Source organism: Sciurus carolinensis, chromosome 1 (genome assembly GCF_902686445.1).
Source record: "Sciurus carolinensis chromosome 1, mSciCar1.2, whole genome shotgun sequence".
NCBI classification, from domain to species: domain Eukaryota; kingdom Metazoa; phylum Chordata; class Mammalia; order Rodentia; family Sciuridae; genus Sciurus; species Sciurus carolinensis.
The window spans coordinates 1251534-1274058 of record NC_062213.1 but is presented as its reverse complement, the minus strand read 5'-3'; the positions used below and the strand labels follow the sequence as shown (position 1 = coordinate 1274058).

General features: G+C 62.2%; 1 protein-coding gene across 19 annotated transcripts in view; it reads right to left on the bottom strand.

Moving 5' to 3' along the window:
* Positions 1–178: 178 nt before the first annotated feature.
* The window catches only part of Plec (plectin), a 57314-nt gene continuing 34967 nt past the window's right edge, over positions 179–22525 (bottom strand). For 18 of the 19 annotated variants that reach the window (XM_047546434.1, XM_047546441.1, XM_047546494.1 and 15 more), the window contains 27 exons: positions 21563–21729; positions 20880–20995; positions 20690–20796; positions 20490–20609; positions 20322–20417; positions 19948–20075; positions 19607–19700; positions 18747–18901; positions 18350–18659; positions 18190–18267; positions 17952–18113; positions 17649–17753; positions 17203–17298; positions 16783–16908; positions 15805–15957; positions 15560–15714; positions 15348–15474; positions 15063–15246; positions 14823–14980; positions 14532–14710; positions 13154–13292; positions 12709–13065; positions 12551–12634; positions 12267–12371; positions 12076–12174; positions 7702–11082; positions 179–7574 (listed from right to left, as the gene is read on the bottom strand). In XM_047546434.1, coding sequence (XP_047402390.1) covers positions 1371–7574; positions 7702–11082; positions 12076–12174; positions 12267–12371; positions 12551–12634; positions 12709–13065; positions 13154–13292; positions 14532–14710; positions 14823–14980; positions 15063–15246; positions 15348–15474; positions 15560–15714; positions 15805–15957; positions 16783–16908; positions 17203–17298; positions 17649–17753; positions 17952–18113; positions 18190–18267; positions 18350–18659; positions 18747–18901; positions 19607–19700; positions 19948–20075; positions 20322–20417; positions 20490–20609; positions 20690–20796; positions 20880–20995; positions 21563–21729 — 13185 coding nt within the window. In that variant the 3' untranslated portion in view covers positions 179–1370. The remainder of the gene's footprint in view (positions 7575–7701; positions 11083–12075; positions 12175–12266; positions 12372–12550; positions 12635–12708; positions 13066–13153; positions 13293–14531; positions 14711–14822; positions 14981–15062; positions 15247–15347; positions 15475–15559; positions 15715–15804; positions 15958–16782; positions 16909–17202; positions 17299–17648; positions 17754–17951; positions 18114–18189; positions 18268–18349; positions 18660–18746; positions 18902–19606; positions 19701–19947; positions 20076–20321; positions 20418–20489; positions 20610–20689; positions 20797–20879; positions 20996–21562; positions 21730–22525) is intronic. The other variant, XM_047546550.1, reaches the window with a different exon arrangement.

Here is a 22525-nt window from a genome sequence, read left to right as displayed (position 1 = left end):
CTTGGCGCTGTAGTATCTACCCTGTCCCCAACATGTGGCTGACACCAGCATCAAAAATGAAGGCAAAGGGCTGGGGAGATAGCTCAGTCGGTAGAGCGCCTGCCTTGCAAGCACAAGGCCCTGGGTTCCATCCCCAGCACAAAAAAAAAAAAAAAAAAAAAGAAGGCAAAACCCATACGAAGGTTGGAATTGCTTTTATTGAGGGGCAGATGCTGAAGGGCCCTGCCCATGGTCAGGTTAGTGTTCTGCCTGGCACCTCCACCGGCTGCCAGCCCAGGTTAGTGGAACATGCAAAGCTCAGTCAGAAGATGGAGGCAGGGGTGGGAGCCACTAAGGCCAGAGGCTGGTTAAACAGGATGGGTGGCACTGGCCAGGTGCCTGGGTAGACAGCCAGCCGGTCTGCATCCAGGACCAAGAAGGATTGGGGCCCTTTGGGAACAAGGTGGACAGGCAGCACCCGGGGCAGGGTGGGGAGTGTTCCACAGGCTCAAGACACCACTTGGCCAATGGTGGAGGGTAGATCTGCAAAACCCCAGCTCTGCCCAGCCAGATGTCTGTCTCACACCCTGGGTCTGGGTCCTCAGGGCTTGGGTATGAGGGAGGACACAGAAGGCACTTACAAGGGGAGCTGAGGCTGGACGGCTGAAGCCACAGGCCAGGGTCTTGGGAGAGTAAGTCCAGGGTGGGGGTGAGCTACAACGCAGAGCTCCGACAGCAGCTTCAGGAACTGGGCAGGAGGCTGGAGCCCAGCTAAGGACGCTGCCTCTGCAGACCGGACCCTCATCTTCCCATGGGGAAGGGGCTTCTCTGGGCAAACTGGAAGAGATGGCTGGCCCAGGACCCTTTCCTCACCAGCAAGATCCACAAAGCATGAAGGCCAGTCTGGAAAACATGCTGGGGAGAAAATGCTGGCCCAGGGTAGAAGCCCTGAGAGAACTGAGGACCCTCTACTGACAGGACTGACCCCTGCTGCCCTCAGCAGCTAGGACTGGCAGGTGGGCATCCAGTGGGGTTGGCTTACAGGGTTGGGGACCTCACCCAGACAGAAACCTCCTAGGGAAAACAGGAGGGGTGGGCTGGAGGCCCAAATCTGGGTCCTCCAAGGCACCTGGCTGTTGTGAGTGGCAGGTTGAAGGAAGTGGGGAGGTCCGAGGGGGGTGAGGTGGTCAGTGGGGCTGGAGCAGCCCTGAGCCCCAAGTTACAGTCTGTCTAGACAGCAAGTATATATTAATGTGTTAGTCTGGTCTTTTTGGTTAAACTTTAGGCACCACTTGGGAGGAAGACACCTTTAAATGTTAAAGAAAGACCCCGGCGCCTTGGCAGGGAGCCTGGCCACATGCAGAGCAGGAGGGCGGGGTGCAGGCAAAGGGTCAGGCCACTGCAGACTCAGGGCCCCCCAAAGAGGCCGAGGGGCCTGAGGCATAGCGGCGGCCATAGCCCGAGGAAGAGTAGGAGGAGGAAGAGAAGGTCATGGAGAAACCAGAACCAGTGGCATCAAAGCTGCCGCGGCGGGAGCCGGCCCGGGAGCCAGTGCGCGAGCCAGTGCGCGAGCCAGCGGTGGAGCCAGAGCCACTGACACTGTAGGGGCTGTAGTAGCCCTTGCTGGACTGGGCAGAGGCCTCCAGCAGCCGCAGCCCCGTGCCCTCCTCCACCATGCTGCGGTCCAGCGCGTCCTTGTAAGAGATCTTGAGCTTGGTCTTGGGGCAGGTGAGGTACTTGGAGTAGGCGCTGACGTCGCGAAGCTTCTGGGCCGTGCGGGCGTCCACGGTGCCACGCTGCAGGGCCTCGTCCAGGGGCACTCGGCCCGGCACGTCGGGCTCAATCAGGCCACCCGTCAGGTACTGCACCTCCAGGAAGCGCTGGCCTGCCTCGTAGTACAGCCAGCCCTTCTTCAGGGCCTGGGCGGCCGACATCTTGGTCTTGGTGCGTGGGTCCTCAAAGCCACAGAAGGCCTTCTGGGCGAGGTTGATGCGGTCCACCATGATCTTGTCGACCAGGCCCTTGTTGACAGCCTCGGTGACGGGGAAGCGCTCCCCAGTGCCGGGGTCAATAATGCCCCCCGTGCAAGCCTGGGCCTCCAGCAGCCGCTGCCCGGTGATGTTGTCCACCAGGTTGCGGTGCATGGCCTCTGTGATGGACACCTTCTCCAGCGTCTCCGTGTCCAGGATGCCGGCCACTGGGCCCGTCTCCTCAGTGGGGTCGGACCAGGAGGTCAGCTGGGTCCTGGAGACTGCAGGGCTGATGGGGTAGGAGGAAGACGAGCCCACGGAGGAGGAGCGGGAGCGGAAGCCACCGGCATTGCCTGAGAGCATGTCAGCAAACTCAGTGATGGAGAGCGTGCCGGCCCGGTACTGGTCCAGTGCTGACCGGTCAATGAGGTTCTTGGTGATGGCGTCATCGATATCATACTGGCGGCCTGAGCGGCGGTCGATGATCATGGACTTGACCACACCATCTGAGGAGGAGATGGTGATCTCCTCCCACTCACACTCCTGCTCAGATAGCTCCAGGTACGTCTGGTGGTCAATGAGCCCCTTGCGGTAGGCCTCGTATACCGACATCTCCTTGCCTGTCTCGGGGTCCACGATCACCACACGGCGCTTGCGCACGGAAGACTTGGAGGACGTCTTCCGCTCCCGCTTCTTCTCTTTCAGTGGCAGGAGGCACAAGCCTGTCTGGGGGTCAGTGACACAGCGCTCCATGAGCTGCAGGTAGGTGAGGTTCTCCTCTGTGTTGGGGTCGAAGAAGCCTTTGGTGTCGTCGGAAGGGTCCGTTAGGATCTCATTCATCTCCTCATCAAAGAGGCCACGCTTGTAGGCCACCTCCACGGGAAGCCGATGGCTCTCCTCAGGGTCGATGATGCCGCCTGTGGCGATCTGGGCCTCCAGCAATCGGATGCCATGGTCCTTCAGGATCAGGCCCTTCTTCATGGCTTGGAAGAGGGAGATGAGCTTGCCGGAGTAAGGGTCCTTGTAGCCAGTGACGGCACGCTCAGCTGACAGCAATTTGTCCTTGAACTCAGGGCCCACGATGCCCATGCGCACAGCCTCCTCCACAGTCAGCTTGAGCCCCTTGATGGGGTCGATGACATAGCCAGTGGCCGCCTGTGCCTCCAGGAGCTCGAAGGCTGTGCCAGGGCGTATGATGCCCTTCTTCATGGCCTGGTACACTGAGAGTCGCTCCTTGGTGGCATCAACGAAGACACCAGCAATGCAACTGGTGCCCTCAAGGAACCGCTGCAGGTTCTTGGTGACCTCCTCGATGGAGGTCAGGCCCTCCTGCAGCTGCAGTGCTGTGGCTTCATCCATGACCTGCGAGCGTACCAGCTCCTCCACGGTGATCTGCTTGCGCAGGCCACGGAAGGTTAGCTTGCGGGCATCTGAGAGTGGCAGGAGCATCTGGCCGCTGCTCTCGTCACGGCGACACCGCCTGAGCAGCTGCGTGTAGCTGAGGCGCTCGTCAGTGGAGGGGTCCACGTAGCTGCGCACCTCACTGGGCTCTGACAGCTGGTCGTGCGTGTCCTTGTTAAGGTAGCCACGCTGGTAGGCCACCTCCAATGGCAGATGGAAGCCCAGGCGGGGGTCCACAATACCTCCGGTGGCCAGTTGGGCATCCAGCAGCCGCAGGGCCTCCTCAGCAGGGATCAGCTCCTTCTTCATGGCCTGGAAGAGTGAGATGGTCTGCTCGGTGTAAGGGTCGCGGTAACCAGTAACCGCCCGCTCCGCTGAGAGCAGCCGGTCATGCAGCTCAGGGCCCACCAGGCCCTTCCGCACAGCCTCGTCCACAGTCAGTCGCTCACCCTTCACTGGGTCCAGCAAGAAGCCGGTGGCTGCCTGTGCCTCCAGCAGCAAGCGGGCCACCTCGGCACTCAGCAGCCCCTTCTTGAGGGCCTGGTAGATGGTCAGCGTCTGCCTGGAGCCAGGCAGGTAAACGCCAGCCACTGAGCCTGTGCCATAGAGGTAGCGCCAGGCGGACTCTGCCTCTAGCACCTCACGGAGGCTCTTGGTGCCCTCCCGGAGGAGGTTGAAGGTCTCGAGGGAGATGATCCGGGCCTCGTACAGGTCCTCAGCAGTGAGGCGGCGGCGCACGTAGTCGTAAGAAGCCAGGTTCTGCTGCCGGATGATCTCGGTCTTCTCAATGATCTCGATGATGATGATGATCATGCGTTCCTTGGTCACCCGGCCAGCCTGGAAGTCAGCCATCAGCCGGGCCCGCTGGTCCTCGGGGATCAGGTCTGACTGCATGACCTCCCACAGCGACATGGTGGAGCCCCCGTGGCTGCCACCACCAGGGATGTCAATCTGTGTCTCCTCGAACGCCCTCCGCGTCTCCTCCTCAGTGTAGACCTGTGTCGTCTCCACCACTTCAGCCTTCTCTGCCCCTTTCAGTGGCAGGAGGCGCAGGCCCGTCTCGGGGTCCTCCACGCAGCGCCCCAGCAGCTGCATGTAGGTGAGGTTCTCGTGCGTGTTGGGGTCGAAGAAGCCCTTGGTGTCGTCGCTGGGGTCCGCCAGCACGCGGCTCATCTCCTCGTCGAAGTAGCCGCGCTGGTAGGCCACCTCCACGGGCACGCGGTGGCTGTGCACCGGGTCGATGACGCCGCCCGTGGCGATCTGGGCCTCCAGCAGGCGGACGGCATGCTCCCTGAGAATCAGGCCCTTCTTCATGGCCTGGAAGAGCGAGATGGTGGTGCCAGAGTAGGGGTCCTTGTAGCCAGTGACCGCCTTCTCAGCGGATAGCAGCTTCTCATGCAGCTCAGGGCCCACAACACCCGCCTTCACCGCCTCATGGACATACAGGCGCTGGTTCCGCACGGGGTCCACCAGAAAGCCAGTGGCTGCTTGGGCTTCCAGCAGGAGTGTGGCTGTGCTGGGTCTGAGCAAACCCCGGCGCATGGCCTCATAGATGGTTACCTTCTCCTTGGAGTCCTCCAGGTAGATACCAGCCAGGCAGCCACTGCCCTGTAGCAGCGTCCGCACAGAGTCCACCTCCGAGAGGTCCTTGACAGAGGTCCTGCCATCCTTGAGCTGCTCAAACTGGGCCCTGCTGAGGACCCTGGCAGCCAGGAGCTCGCTGGCTGGCACAGGGACACGGAGACCAGTGAAGGACAGTCGCTCCTGCCGCTTGGTCTCCACCTCCTCGATGATGGTGATGAGGATCTTGATGACCTTCTCCACAGTCACCTTGCCGGTGCGCAGCTGCCGCAGCAGTTCCCGCCGCTGCTCCTCCGTGAAATACTCGGAGCTGATGAGCTCCCACACCGTCACCGTCCTGCCTTTGAAGCTGCCCATGGGGACTTCAACTGTGGCCTTCTCCAAGGTCTCACGGGCCTGAAGCTCAGAGTAGACCTCCTCCTGCTGGGCCCGGACAGCCTTCTCTGAGAGTGGCAGCAGGCTCAGCCCAGTCAGCTGATCAGGCTGGCACTGCTGCTGGAGCTGGCCATAGGTGACCGGCTCCCGCGTGCTGGGGTGGAGGTAGACCTTGGCCTCTTCCCTGGGTTCCAGCAGTGCCCTGCTGGTCTCCTTGTCCAGGTGGCCCCGGGTGTAGGCAACATCCAGGGACACGCGATGGCTCTTGCTGGGGTCCACAATGCCACCTGTGGACAGTTGGGCATCCAGTAGGCGCAGGCCCTGCTCCCGGGGGATGAGGCCTTTTTTCAGGGCCTGGAACAAGGAGGCAATCTGCCCCGAGTAGGGGTCCCTGTAGCCTGTCACCGCCTTCTCAGCCGACAGCAGCTTCTCGTGAAGCTCAGGGCCCACCAGACCAGCACGTACTGCTTCATCCACAGTCAGCCGGGCACTAGTGGCAGGATCAATGATGTGCCCGGTGCCGGCCTGGGCCTCTAACAGGGCCACAGCCACATCTGGCTGCAGCAGGTCTTTCTTCAGGGCCTCATAGATGCTCAGCTTCTGTCCTGCCTCCTCCAGCCACACACCTGCAATGACATTGGCACCCCGCAGGGCCCTCCGCACAGAGTCCACCTCAGCCACCTCTCGCACAGAGCGCTCACCCCGCTGCAGCTGACGGTAGAGGTCACGGTCGATGACCCCACTCTCCAGCAGCTCGGCGGCAGGCACCAGGGCACGCAGGCCCTCAAAGCAGAGCTGGCTCTTCTGCTCGTGCTCCTCCACCACAGTGATGACAATCTTGATGATCTTCTCCACCGTGATGCGGCCTGTGCGGAACTGCCGCAGCAAGTCCCGCCGCTGCTCCGCTGTGAAGTATTCCGAGTTGATGATCTCCCAGATGGTCACCGTCTTGCCCTTGAACTTGCCAAATGGTGCAGACACAGTGGCCTTCTCAAAGACATCCCGGGCCTCAGAGTCAGTGTACACCAGCTCACCGCCCTTGGCAGCCTTATCTGTGAGTGGCAGGAGGCGCAGGCCCGTCTCGGGGTCCTCCACGCAGCGCTCCAGCAGCTGCAGGTAGGTGAGGTTCTCGTGCGTGTTGGGGTCGAAGAAGCCCTTGGTGTCATCGCTGGGGTCCGCCAGCACGCGGCTCATCTCCTCGTCGAAGTAGCCGCGCTGGTAGGCCACCTCCACGGGCACGCGGTGGCTGTGCACGGGGTCGATGATGCCGCCCGTGGCGATCTGGGCCTCCAGCAGGCGGATGCCGTGGTCCCTGACGATGAGGTCCTTCTTCATGGCCTGGAAGAGCGAGATCTGCTCCCCGGAGTAGGGGTCCTTATAGCCAGTGACAGCACGCTCAGCAGACAGTAGCTTGTGGTGCAGCTCAGGGCCCACAACACCCTCCTTCACGGCTTCATTGACGGTCAGCCGTCGGTTCCGCACAGGGTCCAGCAGGAAGCCTGAGGCTGCCTGGGCCTCAAGCAGGATGAGAGCAGTGCCAGGGCTTAGTAGCTGCCTCCTCAGGGCTGCGTAGACACTCAGCTTCTCATTGGTGGGCTTCAGCAGCAGACCAGCAATGCTGCTGCGGCCCTGCAGGTATCGGTGCACATCCTCACGCCGTGCAAGCTCAGCCACCGTGGTGTGGCCCTGTGCCAGCCGCTGCAGCTCTTCTGTGCTCAGGATGCCAGCCTCCTGCAACTGCTGGGCCGGGACCCTCTGCCTCAATCCCTCAAAGGTATGCTCAGGCTCCACCTCCACGGCCGGGCCATCGGGGGCCTCCCGGCCATTGGGCAAGGCCTTTGTGGCAGCAATCTCCTCTGAGTGTGCTAGTGCTGCCCGATGTTCCTCCTCCAAGCGCTGCAGCCGTTCACGCAGCCTCTGGTTCTCCTCCGCCAGCAGCTTCTCCTGCTTCTGCCGCTGCTCTTCCAGGTGCTGCAGCTCCTCCTGCTTCCGACGCACACCCTCTTCTGCCTCACGCTGCCGACGCCGGGCCTCCTCCATGCTGGCCACCAGCTGCTGCTTCTCTTGTTCCATCTGCTGCTGCTGCCGCTGCTGCTCCTCGCGGAGCTGCTGTGCCTTGGCTACCTCATCCTGGAAAAGCTGCTCTAGCTTAGCCTTCTCCTGCTCGATGAAGCGCTCCCGCTGCAGCAGGCTGTCCTTCTCAGACAGGAAGCTCTGCTGCAAGGCCTGTGTCTCCTGCAGCATCTGCTCTTGCTGCACTGTCTGCATCTGTGAGAGATAGGGAGTGGGGAGGCAGCAGTCAGGGACAATGGGGCCTTGGGAGCACCCGCTTCCCAACCAAGGACAGACACCGCCCCCCGCCACCACCTGCCCGCTTGTGAAGGGAGGGTGGTACCTCCTCAGACTTGAGCTGCAGCAACTTGGCCTCCTGCTTCAGTCTCTCCTTCTCACGCTCCAGCTCAGCAATGGCCTCCCGCAGGCGCTCAGCGTCATGGTCACTCTGCTGCCGTTGGATCTCGAGTGTCTGTACCAGCGTCACCTTCTCCTGTGTGGCGAGCTCAGTGAGATGCAGCTTCTCACCAATCTCCTCAGCCTGCTTCCGAAAGCGCTGGGCATCCTCCTCGGCACGGGCCTGGGCCCGGCTCATCTCAGCCACACGCAGTTTCAGGCGCTCAGCCTCTGCACTCATCTCCAGCTGCCGCTGCCGCTCCGCCTCCAGTGTCCGCTGGAAACCCTGTGTCTCCTGTGCCAGCTGCTGTGCCATCTGCTCCTTGTCCTCCTGCAGCCGCCGAGCCTGCTCCTGAGCAAGTTCTTTTTGTTGCTGCAGCAGCTCGGCCTCAGCCTTGAGCCGCGTGGCCTCCTGCACAGCCTGCATCTTCTCCTTGAGCATTTTCTCTGCCAGGGCCCGCTGCTGCGCCAAGTCTTCTTCTGCCAGCTGCCGCAGGCGGGCTGCCTCCTGGGCCGCCACACTCAGACGTGCGGCCTCTTCCGCCACCTGCTTCATCTTCTCGGCCTCCTCCTCCAGGAAGCGCTGTGTGTTGTCCTTGTCCCGCAGGATGAGTGCTCGGTTCTCTGCCTCGATCCGTGCTTTGAGCTTCCCTAGCTCTTCCATCTGCACGCGCACGGAGAAGAGCTCCTCCTCCACCTGGCTGCGCTGGCGGGCTGCCTCTGTCACCTCCGCCTTCAGCCGCTGCAGCTCCTCATCTAGGATGCTCTTCTGATGGTCAGTCTCCTCCAGCTGTAGCCGCAGGGTCGTCAGCTCCTGCTCCACCTGGGCCTTCTGCCTCAGCGTCTGCTCTGCAAATTTCTTGTGTTTCTCCATCTCTGCATCAGCCGCCTGTTTCTGCCGCAGGGCTGCCTGTTCTGCCTGAGCCCGTCGTGCTGCCTCCTGCTCAGCTTCCTTGCGCAGCTTCTCTGCAGCAGCCTGCGCCTGAGCCCGGACCTGTGCCTGCTCCTCCGCAGACTGCTTGAGACGCTCAGCCTCTTCTACCTGCCGCCGGGACTGTGCGGCCTCCCGCTCGGCCTGCTCCCGGGCCTCCTCTGCCTCCTCGGCGGCTCGCCGTGCGGCCTCCGCTTCGCCACGCAGCCGCTCCAGCACACTCTGCTCCTGCTGCAATGTCTGCTGCAGCTCCTGCTCCCGCTGCTGCACCACAAAGGCGTGGGCCTTCTCCTCCGCCTGCAGGCGCTTCTGGGCAGCCTCTTGGGCCAGCTGAAGTTGCCGAGCGGACTCCTGTTCTGCTCGTTCCCTCAGGCGCCGGGCCTCTTCCACCTTGGCCTTGAGCCGATCCACTTCCTCCAGCGCGGCTTTGCGCTGCCGTGTGGCCTCTTCCTCAGCTGCCAGGCTCTTCTGTACACGCTCCTCTGCCTCACGGCGCCGCTGCTCCTCCTCAGCTGCCAGCTGCCGCTGCCGAGCGGCCTCCAGCTCTGCCTGCTCCTTGCTGCGCAGCGTGTCCTCAGCACTGCTGCGGATCCGCCCCAGCTCCAGCTCCAGCTCCGCCTTGCCAGCAGCTGCCTTCTCAAAGCTGGCCTTCAGCGCCAGGATCTCCTCTTCCACCTGCCGCCTCTGGCGCAGGGTGTCCTCCACCAGGCCCTTCTGCCTCTCCAGTTCGCTCTCTGAGGCTTTGCGCAGCTGCGCCAGGCGCTCCTCAATGTCAGCCTTGTGCTGTGCTGCCTGCTCCTCCAGCCGCCGCCGCTGGAAGGCCTCATCTTCAGCCAGCCTCCGCAGGCGTTCGTTCTCTGCTTCCTTCTCCTTGAGCGCAATCTCTGCCTCCGTCTTGAGTCGTGTGGCCTCACTGATGGCGGCCAGCTTCTCGGCCAGCACCCGCTCTGCCTCAGCCCGCTGGCGTGCTGCATCCTCCTCGGCCAGCTGCCGCTGCCGCTTAGCCTCCTCAGCCAGGGCTCGAAGGCGAGCGGCCTCCTCGGCCAACTCGCGGAACCGGCCGGCCTCTGCCTCCAGCCTCTGCTTGGACTTCTCACTGGTGTTACGAGATTCCTCCTCAGCTCGCGCTTTGCTGGCTAGTAGCACCTCCATCTCTGCCCGCACCTTGGCCAGTTCAGCCTCGAGCTCCTGGCGCTTCTGGGTGGCCGCGGCTGCCTCCTGCTGCAGCCGGGCCAGCTCCTCCTCCAGCAGCTGCCGCTGCTGCTCCCCCTGCTCTGTCTCCGCCCGCAAGCGGATCAGCTCCTGCTCTGCCGCCAGGCGCTGCTGTGCGGTGCCTTCTGCCAGCTGCCGCTGTTTCTCCAGCTCCCGTTCGGCCAGCTCCCGCTGCCGCACGGCCTGCTCCTCTGCCTTGCCACGCCGCCGTGCCTCACGCTCTGCCTCCTCTTTCTGCTTCTCGGCCTCGGCCTGCGCCAGGCTCTTCTGCTGCGCCACCTCCTCTGCCTGCAGCCGCAGCCGCAGCGCCTCGTTGGCCTTTAGCTGCCAGCGCTCCAGCTCCCGTTCGGCTTCCTCCCGGGCACGCTCAGCCTCAGCCTGTTGCTGTGCCCGCCGTTCAGCCTCTTCCCGCAGCTGTGCCACCGCCACATGCTCCTCCTGCAGGGTGCGCTCCAACTGCGCAGTCTTCTCCGCGAAGGAAGCGCGCTTGCTCTGCAGCTCCGCCTCTGCACTGCGCTGTGCTGTCTCCAGAGCTACCTGTACCTGGCGTGCCCGTTCTGCCTCAGCCTGCCGCAGCTGCCGCTCTGCCTCCTCAGCCTGCAGGCGCAGCTCCTCCAGAGCCTGCATGGCCCGCTGCTTCTCTCGAGCAGCCTCAGCCTCAGCCTTCACGCGCAGGGCGAGTTCTGCCTCAGCTTGCCGCTTACGCTGGCTCTCGTCCTGCACCTGCCTCCGCAAGCGCTCAGCCTCCTCCTGTGCCTGACGCTTCTGCGCTTCAGCCTCCTCCGCCCGCGCACGCAGGGCCTGCAGCTCATCCTCAGCCCCACTGCGCTGGCGCTCAGTGGTCTCCAGCTGCAGGCGCACCACGCGGATCTCCTCCTCGATGCGCAGTCGGCTGCGCTCAGCTGCTTCCACCTGCCGGGCCTTGGCCTGGAGCTCTGCCTCTGAGCTCTGCCGCAGATGCTGCAGCTCCTCTTGGACACTGCGCTTCTGCTGCTGTGCATCCACCGCTGCCTCCTCCCGCCGTGACACCTCCTCCTGCATGCGCCGCTGTAGTTCCTGCGCCTCCAGCTCCGCCTGCGCCTTGGCCTGGGCGTGTGCCTCGGCCAGCTGCCGCTGCTTCTCCAATGCAGCCTCCACCTCAGCCAGTCGCTCCCGCTCCTCTGCCCGCTGTTGCTCGGCCAGCCTCTGTGGCCACAGCAGAGAGAGGAAGAGAACCAGAGACAGCATGAGCGTGGGGTGGTGCAGGCACTCAGGTGACACGATACCACCACAGTTCACTGGGACAGCGCGGTGCGGGGGATCAGGGAGGACAGAGGTCCCAGCCCGGCCAAGGAGATAGCGTGCACCCGCCCAGGGCACTCAGGCAGCGAGCGCAGCCGGCCCCACCGTGCTCACCAGCCTGGGGAAGGAGGCCCAGGCGTCCTCCCCTCTTCCCGCAGACAGGCGACGGAGACAGACAGACAGAGAGAGAAAGAGCAAAGAGGAGGCTCGCAGGACCTGCAAGCCGCACCCACCACAGTCCCGCCTGAGCTCCACCTGACACCAGCAGGGCCTGGCTGCCACCATAGGCTCCTCCCCATCAAGAGGCCATTTCCAAAGCCCAGCGGGGTGGGTCGGGGTGAGGTGGTCAGGGTGAGGCAGCCAGAGTGAGGACAGCAGTACAGACTGAGCCAGTTAAAAAGAGGGATTCTCAAGCCAGCAGACCTGAGCCAAGAGGAGGAGGCAGGGCCACAGGCAGGCCCAACAGCCAGGTCACCTGGGAGGTGGGGAGGAACTGCACAGGTGAACACCCTGCTCAGACAAGGCTCCTTGGGAGATGCCTCCCAAGCCCCCATGACCTAACAAACACCCCAACTCTCCCCAGAGCAAAGGGCCCAGTGGAACCAGTGCAGAGGCCCAGGGAGAACACACAGGAGAGCAGTGGACGCAGGTGGGGACTCCTGCCAGTGAAGGAGGAAAGAAGCACCAGCCACCACAGAAGAGCAACGCAGTGCCAGGCCAAGGTGGGACCATAGGTGAGGGCAGCCGTGCTAGGGGAAGGGGGCACTGGTGGCACCAGGCAGGAGGAGCGTGAGGACAGCTGCCGTAAGTGGCCTCGACAGTTCCCATGGGCTGTATCTGGGGCAGGAAGCGGGCAGGAGGGCCTCTCCCCACCCAGCCACATGGCCCCAGCCATACCTCCTCCTCCTCTATGCGCCGCAGTGTCTCACTGACGAATTTGATGTACTGACTGGTGAGCGTGGTCAGCTCACTGTAGCGTGTCCGCAGGTCCACATACTGAGGAGGAAGGGGGACAGCTGTCAGCCCTGTCCAACCCCAAGGCCCACCCAGTTCCTCATCCAGGTTAGGCTTGGCCTGTCCCGTCCTACCTCCTGGATGACACTCTCTGATCCAGACTGGACCTTAGGCTTCTTGGCTGGAGAGGCCACTGGCTCAAGTTGCGCCTTGTATGTGACCAGCTGTAGCTCATAGTCCTGTGGGGGCACACTGTGGTTGGCCATCTGCTCTGCTCTCTGACTACCTGTGCCTGCCTCCACACCAACCTATAGGTTTTCCCAGCACAGCCCAGGCTCAAGTCCAGAACCCCAGGCCTACCAGCCTGGCAAGTGTGCCCTGGGTTGGGGGTCTTGGTGCAGATGGCTGGAGGCCTCACCTTAATGGCATTGATGTACTGCTTGGCGAACCTCTGGCACTCCTCAACCTTCTCACCGTGGCGCTCAATCTCCTCCAGCAGGGCCTAAGAGGGGACAGTGGTCAGCAGATGGTTACAGGGCACACCCTACTGCCTGCCTCTCCTGGACCCTGGCCTACCTTCTCCTGCAGCAGTTGCTCCCGCACAGCCTGGCTGTTTGCCATCGGCACTGCCTGGATCTGTTCCTGCCGCCGCTTAGCATCCTGCAGCCAGGCGCTCAGTGGGTCTGCACTCTCGCGATAGTAGCGTAACTGGCGGCCCAGCTGTTCCAGCTCGCGCTGTCGCACATCAGTCTGGGCCAGCACTGCCTGCCAGCGCTCTAGCAACTGGGTGACCCGCTCCCGCCAGCGCTCCACCTCCACATCCCGCTCACCGTGCCGCTGCTGCAGCCGCTCACCCACTTCCTGTGCCCCCCGCAGCTCATCCCTCAGGGCATCAAACACAGGCTGCTGAGCCTCTGCCTGGGCGCGTAGCTTCTGTTGGGCACAAGAGAGGAGGGTGTGCTTCAGTTGGGGACACTGCTGTCTTCCTGCCCCCAGTGAGGCACAAGCCCTGACACAGTACCTTTAGTGCAGCCTTGGTGGCCTCAAGCTCTGGGAGGGTGGCAGGCACAGCCTGGGCCTCCTTGAGCTGCTCCTCGTGGGCCTTGAGCACCTCCTCAGCCCCCTGAGTGCTGCGGATCACCAGGCTGATGGTCTTGAGCCTGGTGGGGAGAACGGGGATCAGAGCCAGGGCACAGGTGGGTTCCAGAAGCAAGTCCTAGGTAGGGAAACTAGAGCCCCAGGGAGTCGCTGGGTGCTTCTGCCAAGCCCAGACCTGACCTGAGCAGAACGCTGGTGGTCAGCTAATCCCTGTGGTCACAGGTTTCAGGGAGAACAAGAAACCTGAAGAGAAATCTTGGCACAGGGCTACTTAAGCTCCAGCCTTAAGACCTGCAGAGCAGATGTTCCAGCCAGGAACAGCAGACATCAAGACCCTGGGGCAACCAGTAACATCTGGGAGTGTAATTCTCAGCATTCCAGCTCAAGACTGGCTGAAGGGGCCCTGGGTGATGGCACCACATACCCAACAGCGATATTTCTCTCAAATAGTGTGTTGGCATTTGTGACTAAAGGGAAGACAAAGGGCAGAAGCATTATCTACGATGAAGTAAGCATTGAGTGCCAGAACAAATGCTGGGGCCCTGGAGTCGAGATGGACGAGGCAGGGTAGGGCGATTTCTTACTACACCCTGAAAACCAGTTCAAATGCATGTGCGGCCTTTTGTGCATCTGCATCAAAGTACGCTGGGGTAAACAGCAAAGAAGAGTAGAAGTGGACAGCAGCTGGGCACAGGTGGGCAGGAGGGCAGGCAGAAGAGGCAGAGCACCAGGAGGGGCCTACACATCACCAGGAGCTCGGGGCAAGGGGAAGAGCCTGGTGGGGGGAGCCTCTCTCCACCCCATGGCTCCCCCCAGGTCTTCGTCCCCAGTCTCCACCTTCAGGTGGCAGACCCTCCCTCCTCTGAACCTACTAGTCTGGGCCACTTCCTGGGGTTCCTCCTCCCCCCCAGTCCTCCCCTCGATCTGTACTCCCTTCTGTCCACAACTTGGACCACTCTCTGCTCTAACCCCATCTCCCCCACTCCTCACAGAGCTGCCTGCTGACACCCCAAGTCTCCCCAGATCAGTGAGCAGCACCCACCACCTCCACTCCTTGCTCCCCTCATGTCCCACAAAAGGTCATCAGGATGCCCTGTGGGAGCCATCTTCAGAAGACATCAGACTTGGACTCCCTGCACCCCCACAGCTGCCACGCAGTCCCACACCACCACCTCCTAGCCCAGGCATTCAAAGCCCCCAACTTGTCTGACCACTCTGTCCTTCCTCTGCTCGGAATATTCCCCATGTCCCAGCCCTTACCAGAGCCTGACCCGACCCAGCCACCATCTGCAGTCACTCACTTCTCCAGGTAGATGGCAGACAGGCTGCGGACCTGCTCCAGCTTGCCAAGGGTCAGCTCCAGCTCTGAGCGCAGAGTGGGGGCAGCAGGCGACGGTTCAGGCAGGGCCAGGACCTTCTCAGCCTCGGCTGAAAGTCGGGCAACCCCCTTGCCCAGCCCTTCCACCTCAGCCTGTGCTTTCTGAGGAAACATTGGTGGAGGCACACTGATGACACAAGGCACCCCTTGAAGGCTGAGGGAGGGGAGAAGTGGGGTTGAGAGGGAGAGAGATGGGAAAGGGGACAGCGCCTGCCTGCTGCTCGGCGATGCGCTGGGCACACTCCCGCGCAGGCTCTTTGTCCAGCGGCAGCCGAAGACGGTGCACAGTGCGAGTCTCACAGGCCTCCAGCTGCAGCCGGATGTCCTTGAGCTCTGAGATGCAGCGCTGGCAGCGAGACTCCTCCTGCTCACCTGAGGGCACATTCTGGTCACTTGGTTGCTGGGCCCACTGCCTGCCTGCCCTGCCCAGGCCCCAGCCATGCCTGCCCCATACCCTGCTCCAAGCTCTGCAGCAGCTGCTGGTAGTGGCGGTTACAGGAGCTGTACTCGCGTTCTGCCACCAGGCGGTCCTCTGGCCCAAAGCCACCAGCATCCTGGCTGTCCCGCAGGAAGGCCTGGTAGTGCAACTCCAGGCTGCGCAGGGCTTGGCGCTGTTCCTCTGGCTTCAGCGTGCGGAACTAGGGGAGGACGGGGTGAGCATGGGTGAGCTAGCTGGCTCTCCACGGGACGTCACCTCCCCTTCTCCCCCGGAGTGTCCACGGCCAGTGGGCAGTCATACCGTGACCAGGGACCAGGAGCGGATGAGCTGCACATTACGGCTGAGGCTCTGCCATGCCAGAAGGCTCTTCATGTCCACATGCAGTTGGTGCCACAGTGCAACGAGGGCCTGGTGCTGGGCCTCCAGCCTGGTGGGTCAGGGTCACAGTCAGGGTGTTTGAGGCCCTGCCCACTATCCACCCCTTCCAGGCAAGGACCCCACAGGCCACCCACCTGGTGATGGCCTCCTGAGCCTCCTGGTTGGGTGGGGGCACAAGGAAGCACACAGAGGGCACAGCAGCCTCACTGCCAGAGCTGCTAAGCACCTTCCAGTGGGATGGCTGAGCAGGGCCCATCAGTTGGCACTGGTCACCCTTGTGCACAGTCACCTGAGACAGCCAAAGGTGATGACAAGGCGGTCATGCTCATGCCCCTACCTCGCCCCCTCCTGTTGGAGCCCCACCTGGCTCAACCCTCACCTCCACCTGCTTGTAATCACACACAGCCAGCAGGGGCACATGGCCTCGGATGGAGTAGGCCGGGTTGCGGGGCTTCAGCTGCACAATGGCCTTGGCCCGCTTGGCCAGGCCAGAGAGGTGACCCTTGTACTCATTCAGCTGCTCCTTCTCATCCTGCAGAAAGGAGCAGCTCAGGATCAACACATGGATACTTACCTACAGCACCCCAGGATCAGGGGACTGGCAGGACTGTAGGGCCTTCCTGATGCTGGGGGTGGGAACCTTGGAGGCAGGAGGTATGGCTAGGGGCTTGGGACCCAAGCAGATCCTGCTATCTGGACCTGGACTGGGTGTCCTACCCCTGCCCCAGGTCACCACTATGTCCTCCAGGGAAAGGGGTTCAGCCTAGCTTCACTCTGGCCCCTGCAATGTCTCTCCCCTCCTCCCTTTTTAGCAGGAGGTCACCTGCCTCCTCCTGTCCAACCAAACCTCACCAAGGGACTGTCCAAGGCTGTGGACTAGAGACTACCTGCAGCTACACTGCCCTCTCTCAGGTAGACACTGAAGCTGAAGTCCCAGCCTTTACAGAACCAGCTTCCTCTCCCTCTTCCCTCCATTACTGCCCACCCAGAGCACTGTGGCCCCCACGTGCTCCTCACCCCTGCACGCAGGCACCATGCCCAGCTGCCACTCGTCTCTCCACAACCCTAGAGACTGTGCCTGCTCCCGTCATGGGGGCCAGAAAACCAGCACTCATCCACGAACACAGTGACACCCACTGACTTGGGCCCCCATCTGTGTAGGTTCCAGGAGTAGGGTTCACACCAGCTCCAGCCAGCAACCTGCCACCAGCGTCTCAGCTCATCACACACCGCCACCCACATCATACCTCCCCAGCCCCCGCTGGTCCTCCATCCCCAACTCCCTGGGCAGTCCACGCAGCCCACGCTCCACGACAGCCCATCCCTGTCCTCCTGCCTGCTTCTGCCTCTGCCTCACCTGGGCATCCTGCAGCAGGTCCTCAAGCCGGGTGACAGTGATGGAGCGGTCACAACTGTACTTCCTGCGCAATGTCTCCTGCAGCTTTTGCAGCTGCTCCTCAGTCTCTCGCACATCTGAGAAGAACTGGGCAGGGCAGTGGAACATCATGCAAGGCTGACTGGGTCCCAAGCCCCAGGTAAGCTGCCTCAGGCCCCAGAAGTGGGGAGCAGACTGAAGGGACAAGGCTTAAGGCAAGGAGTAGCACAGCCCCCAAGAGGACTGTGGAGGAGTCTGGAAGTGCAGGAAGTAATTAGCAAATGGGGCAATCAAGGGATGGCTGAGCAGGGTCCATCAGCTGGCAGCCAGGGGCCGAACTTCTACCATGTGAGGACTTCAGGGTGCTGCCGCTGAGCCACAGGGGGCAAGGGGGTCTCTCACCTGGAAGTAGGCTGTGTTCTCTTTCAGGTGAGCCTCAATACAGCAACACAGCTGTAGCATCCAGCTCCACTGGGTCTGCAGGGCTGCCTGGAAAGACTGCAGGACAATGGCCTCCTCAGACCCCCCACATGGGACCTAGGGAGGTCCACAGTGCCCTGTCCCCTCCCCCCACAGCCCATCTGGGACCAAGGGTGGTCCCTATCCCCTCTCCACCCACCTCACTTAGGGCCCAGGATGGCCCCCATAGCTCCTCCCCAACCCCACCAGGGGCCCAAGATGAGCCCCTACAGCCCCCTTCCCTCCCCACCTCTGACCCACAGCAGACCCCTCGGGGCCCATGGTGGCCCCCTATAGCCCCACCTCCATCTAAGGGTCCGTGGTTGCCCCACAGCTCCCACACTCGGGGGCCTGTGCTGGCACCCCACAGTCCTGCAGCCCCAGCCCACCTCCACTGTGGGCCGTGCAGGGTGGTCCTCGCGCAGCAGTCGGTCTCCAGTGTTCTGAATCTCCTTGATTTTCTTTTCCTTCAGCTCCAGTTCACGCATAAGGGCCTGATGAAAGGGCAGAGGTTCTCAGGAACTGTGCTGGAGGCAGGCCAGGGTCTGTGATCTTCCAGCAAACACAACCCAAACCCCGTGCCAGCCTCTACGGAGCCTGAGCTGGAACTGACTGGCCACCCAAAGGGTTCCCAACAGTGGGACCCGGTGTGGGCAAATGTGGGAGGGTTCTTGAAATTCAGAATGACTCACAGAGTAGCTCTCCTTCTTGGCAGCCATGTTGGCATTGCGGTCACTCCAGTCAAAGCCCACCTCTTCCTCCTCCTTCTCATTCAGCCACATCAGCTCTTTGGTGGCTGCTGCCACAAAGCCATGCAAGCTCTCCAGGGACCGGAGGCGGGCCTTGGAGGAGTTCTGTGAGCAGACAGGGAGCATGTTAGCAGACTGCTGTGTGCCCACCTTCCCCAGTCCCTGCCTGGCCCCCACTCACCAGCAGCTTGGCATACTGCAGGTCTAGTCGACCCAGGCAGTCACGGAAGGCACCCCGGGTGGCAGGTGCAAGCTGGCCCTGCAGGTGACAAGGAGGGGTGAGAGCTGCCATGGCCAGGTCCTTGCCCACCACCTACAGCCCACCCAAGGGTACTGCCCACCTCATCACTGCGTGCCCGCTCAATCTTAGCCCGAAACTCCTCAATGGACTGGTGTAGGCCTCGGTGACTGCCCAGTTGTGCCTCCACGCTGGGCAAGTCCACACCCCACTCAGCACTGTCCACCCGGCGCTGGTTCTCCTCCACCCAGGCCAGCAGATCCTGTAAGTAGCGTAGGGTGGAGTCCTCCAACTCTGGGCGCCTCTGTGTACTCTGCAGGGTCACCTGGGTCACAGGGGCTGCCACACCCGCCTTCAGCCGGAGGTTGTACTCAGTGCGGATGGCCACCAGGCGCTCGTGCAGACGGTATACCCTGGGGCAGCAAAGGCGTCAGGAGGGTTCAGACAGGTCCCAGGCTCCCACACCCAGGCTCCCTGGGAAGGGCACAGGCGGGCCCCACCTGCGGTACATCTGCTCGCCCTGCGGGTGCCGCCCATCCTTAAGGGTCTGCACATCATTGAACAGCAGCCGGATCATGCCATCTGCCTTGTCCAGGTCCCGTTCCACCTCCCCAGCCCGCTGCGGTCCCTTGCCTGAAGCCAGGAGCCGGACATCCTGCAAGGTGGTCATCTGTGACTCCGAGTCTGGTTGACCCTCCTTCCGATCACATGGGTCATCAGCCAAGGCAGCCCTCTCACCCACGTCCCCAGCCTATGACCCAGGTCTCAGTTTACCCGCTGCCCTGGGATCCCCATCCTTTTCCTTCCCTCCCGGCCAATCCCACACATCTTCCTGACAAACTTCTGGACATATCTGTATGGGCGAGCTCTCTGAGGGATCAGGATCCTACCCAAAGGAATCCTGCTACATCCAAGGACCGAGGCCCTTCACAGCCTTGTTCACAGGACCCTGGGCCTCATCCGCCATCATCCACCCCGTCACTTCTCTTAACAGGATCCTGCCCAGACCCACACAGTCCTGTACCTTCTGAGCCCCACACTCAGCCAGTAGTGGGTCTGGGCACCTCCCCACCACCCTTCCCCTAGCACAAAGCTGCTGTTGGGAAGGGGAGAGCCTGCAAGAGGACAGGGCGGCCTCTTTGGTGTCCTGCCTGGTACACAGAGGCCAGCTCTGCCCACAGCAGGAAATCACAGTTGCCCGCCTGCCGAGTGGAAGGGAGGAGCTAGGCTGGTTTCTCCATCCCAGTGCCCCACCCTGCCCAGAGCCCGGTTAGTCACAGCCCTGGCTGCAAGGCAGGGCTGGCCTGGGGTTCCTCCCACCTCCCGAGCCCGCCCCTCACTCCCCCTTCCTCCCCCTCACCGACTGCAGCAGGGCATCCGCCTGGTTCAGCTGCTCCTCACATAGCCCGGCCTCCATCTGCAATTTGCTCACAATGCGCTGAAGACACTCCAGCCTGCAGCCCAGAGCACAAGACCCCAGTCCGTGAGCTGGTGGGCCCACCACACCCCCTGGCCGAGAGCAGCTCCCCTCTGCTCTGGTTTTCCTGCCTGCCCAGGGCCCACTGTCCTGTTGGCCAGTAACTGGAGCTCAGGCTCCCCAGCCTGGGGGGGGATTTCCTCCCCAGGCAGTGACTCACCCTCGGGTGGCTTCCCTGCTACCACAGAGCCCCACCCACCCACCCACAGCCTCCCCATACCTACCTCTCGAACTCACTCCGGAGCTGCTTCTCCCGCTCCAGAATGGCCACATGCAGCTTGCCCCACTCCTTCTCCACATCCAGGGGGTGGTAGCCAGGGGGCACTTTGAGTTGGCCTGCTTGCACCGCCCCCTAAGATCAGAGACAGAACTAAGGCCAAGCTGCAAATGGTGGAAGTGCTGGGCCCAGAGTCCCCTAGCCCACCCAACTTGAAACAGCCCTAGTCACAGAAGTTCAAGCCACACTCTGGAGGGAATCCCAGGCCCTGGGCTCTAGGGAGCTGCACTCCCCAGGGGATGCCCCACTCACCATCCTCGGGGGCACCCCAGTCACTTCCCCAGAGCCTGCCTACTCACCACCCTGGGGCACACCACTTACTTCCAGGGACTGGTAGATGCCCTTGGACCTGTTCTTGTCCGCCTCCTTGGCTGGAAGCTCTGTCTCCTTGAACTTTAAGAACTGGCACCAAAGGATCTGTGGGGACAAGGGGTGTCAGCAGCCCTGCCAAGGCAGGCACAGGACCCAGGCTCAAGTGAGTAGGCCCACCTCGATCTCTTCGAAGCTGGCGGGGAACTTGCGCTCCTCAAAGGCAGCAGTGTGGTGCCGTATCCACTGCAGCAGCAGCAGCACCAGCTCCCGGTACTCCTGCCATCGAAGCTGCAGCTCCTATGAGCATGTGAGTGAGCAGCTGTTGGCTAGCGACGGGGCCCAAGACCCACTCCCCCCGCCCCCTGGGCACCACTCACATTAGCCCTCACCCCGTCCTGTGCGCCAGGCACACGGGGCATGGCGTCATACAAGGACGAGACGTAGGTGATGATGGACTTCTCATCAGGCTGAGGGACATCCACATCTGTGGAGGAGGGCAGGGGTCAAAGGGCCTGTGTGGATATGGGGAAGGGGAAGGAGAAGGGAGGAGGGGCCAGCAGCTCCTACCCTCGGGGTCCAGGAGCCGAGTCACTCCTAGGTCCCGCTCTGCTACAGAGAAGGCCTGGTCCAGGTTCTCCAGGTTCGTCTGATGGTACACCTTATTCATGTCTATGAGCATGGGCCTGCAGGAAAATGGGTCGGTGAGGCAGACTGGGCCAGGGACAGCCAGACTCTCCAAGGAGGTCAGCGTACAGGCAAACTCCTCCATATTCTGGCAAACACAGAGTCCTACCCCATGCTCGCCCTGAAAGATGTGATAAACTAACACCCCAACCCCACCCACATGGGAAGACCTGAAAGGACCCCACTGCCCCCACCCCCCAGGAGCCCCAGAGGCCTATAGTGGGGATAGTCACAGGTGCAGTGCACTGAGTAGGGGTGCAGTCACCCTGGGCTCCCTGACACCTCCTTGCCTGTCAGGCCCCTTCTGAGGTGTCCACATGAGCAGGACCAGCAGCCCACTGTCCTACAAGGCTTCAAGGAACAGTGGTGCTTCTAAGGGCCCAGGAGGAGTGGGGCTGGACCCTGCTCACTGGCCCCTCCCAGAGGTGGCTGGCTGGCTGGCCTTCATTCCTGCAGAGTCAAGTTCCCATCAGTGGCAGATGCCCCTCTTTGCCCTAACTTGTTTGAAGTCGCCCAGCTGAGGTCCCCAGATCTGCAGCCCTCCTCCACCTGCCAGGGTCACGTACTTGTGCCGGTGGATAATGGCATTGAAGAGGCGGCCATCACGCCAGCTGGAGGTGAAATTGTCGCAGCGCAGGCCCTGGTAGCCCTCCACCATGCGCTGGGACCACAGCAGCAGCTTCTCCTTGGCTGTCATGTCCTCTGACTGCCCGCTCACCTGGATGTCTGAAATCTGCCCCACACAGTGAACAGATGGCAGAAGCTCAGCTCTGGCCACCCAGGCTGAGCAGTTGGCCACCCTGCCTGGTACCCATGACCACTTGGCACGGGGGCAGGGTGGCTCAGCACCCAGCTGGGGTATACAGGGTCACCAGGCCCCAGCTGAGGCACAGTGGGGCCCACAGGGTTCCCTCCCACTGGGACCCACAACATCAAAGAACAAAAGCCCAGGCCGCTCCAGCCAGCAACTGCCACAAGATAAGTCAGAGCCTCAACCCCACTATTACCACGTGGTGGATACTCTGGATTCCCCTTAGCTAGGGAAGACTGGGGTATACCCTCCACATCCAGAGGTGAGCACAGAGTAGAGTCGGTAGGCAGTGGGCACATGAAGGACAGCTGCAGACCCCCAGAGCTTTCCTAGAACCCCCAAGCTTAGAAAAGGCTGTTGGGTGGGAGGTGGGGACAGGTCAAGGCCTCCTCTCTGGCTATAGGCCAGGGTGGGGGATTTCCAGGGGCTGGGCAGGATGCACGTCTGGCACTCTGTCCAATCTCAGGCCTGGGTCTGCCAGTCGGCCTACTGTCAGTACATCTGCCAACCTAGCCCTAAGTGTCTGCTGGCCTGCGAGCCTGTGTGAGTCAGCTGCCATGCCAGTCTAGCTCTTCTGCCCAGATCTCAGATTTGTGGCTTCCTGTGCAGCCAGCACAGGCAACGGGTGAGTCAGCCAGGGCAGCCCCAGAAGCTCCAGAAGCTTCCCCAGGTCAGCCAGCAAGGAACACATTCTTCTCCAAGGAGGCTCTGCCGGCCC